Source organism: Seriola lalandi, unplaced genomic scaffold, assembly GCF_002814215.2.
Source record: "Seriola lalandi dorsalis isolate HSWRI2012SDOR001 ecotype SW California unplaced genomic scaffold, Sedor1 jcf7180002050631, whole genome shotgun sequence".
Classification (NCBI taxonomy): domain Eukaryota; kingdom Metazoa; phylum Chordata; class Actinopteri; order Carangiformes; family Carangidae; genus Seriola; species Seriola lalandi.
In genome coordinates, this window is record NW_019521184.1 from 1 (window position 1) to 758 (window position 758).

Here is a 758-nt window from a genome sequence, read left to right on the forward strand (position 1 = left end):
CTCTTCTTCATGAAAATATGCTGTTGGTCCTGTGACTGACAAAGGAGGGAGTGGGTATGATGAAAAACAAACAATGTGAGAGCTACATTCAGTGTTGAGCTCACACAGTCAACAACAAGACGGAGGGAATGAAACTCATCAAGCAGCCTAATTAGTTCATTTCCCTCTTCAGAAAACATGAAGAAAGCTACATCTGCCAAAGGTGAGTTAATGTAAATGAGAAATGATTCATCAACAGGCTGTAAGTGTATTTTTCCTTCATGTTACCATCTCTGTCTCACTCTCTGTCAGAGCTGAATGTGCTGATTGTGGGATCACAAGGCTCACATAAAGATCTCGTTGGAAACATCATCTTGGGAAAAAACGCGTTTGATGCCGTAGATGCAACATTCGACTGTGAGAAGGGAGAGGGAGAAGTGTGTGAGCGAAGAGTCACGTTGGTCCAAACCCCTGGATGGCTGCGAGGATATCAGCTGTGTGATACAGCAGAACTTTTCAAGACAGAGACGATTCTCAGCGTCACTCTGTGTCCACCTGGACTGCATGGTTTCCTGCTGGTGATTAATGCTGAGCTTCCATTCACAGATGTCTACAAGAAGGCAACAAAGGAGCACTTGGAGTATTGTTTTGGTGAGAAGGTGTGGGATCACACTGTAGTGGTCTTCAGCCACAGAGGCGATATAGACCATGAAACCATTGAGGATTACATCAGTAAAGAAGGGGCACCACTCCAGTCGCTGCTGGAGGCCTGTGGTAAC

General features: G+C 45.4%; 1 protein-coding gene across 1 annotated transcript; it reads left to right on the forward strand.

The window, feature by feature from the left end:
- Positions 1–177: 177 nt before the first annotated feature.
- LOC147819684 (GTPase IMAP family member 9-like) lies at positions 178–746 on the forward strand (the record flags this gene model as incomplete). Its single annotated transcript, XM_087171956.1, has 2 exons — positions 178–202; positions 292–746. Coding segments are annotated over exons 1-2 (480 nt in total), but the record flags the coding sequence as incomplete, so codon positions are not given.
- Positions 747–758: the final 12 nt, after the last annotated feature.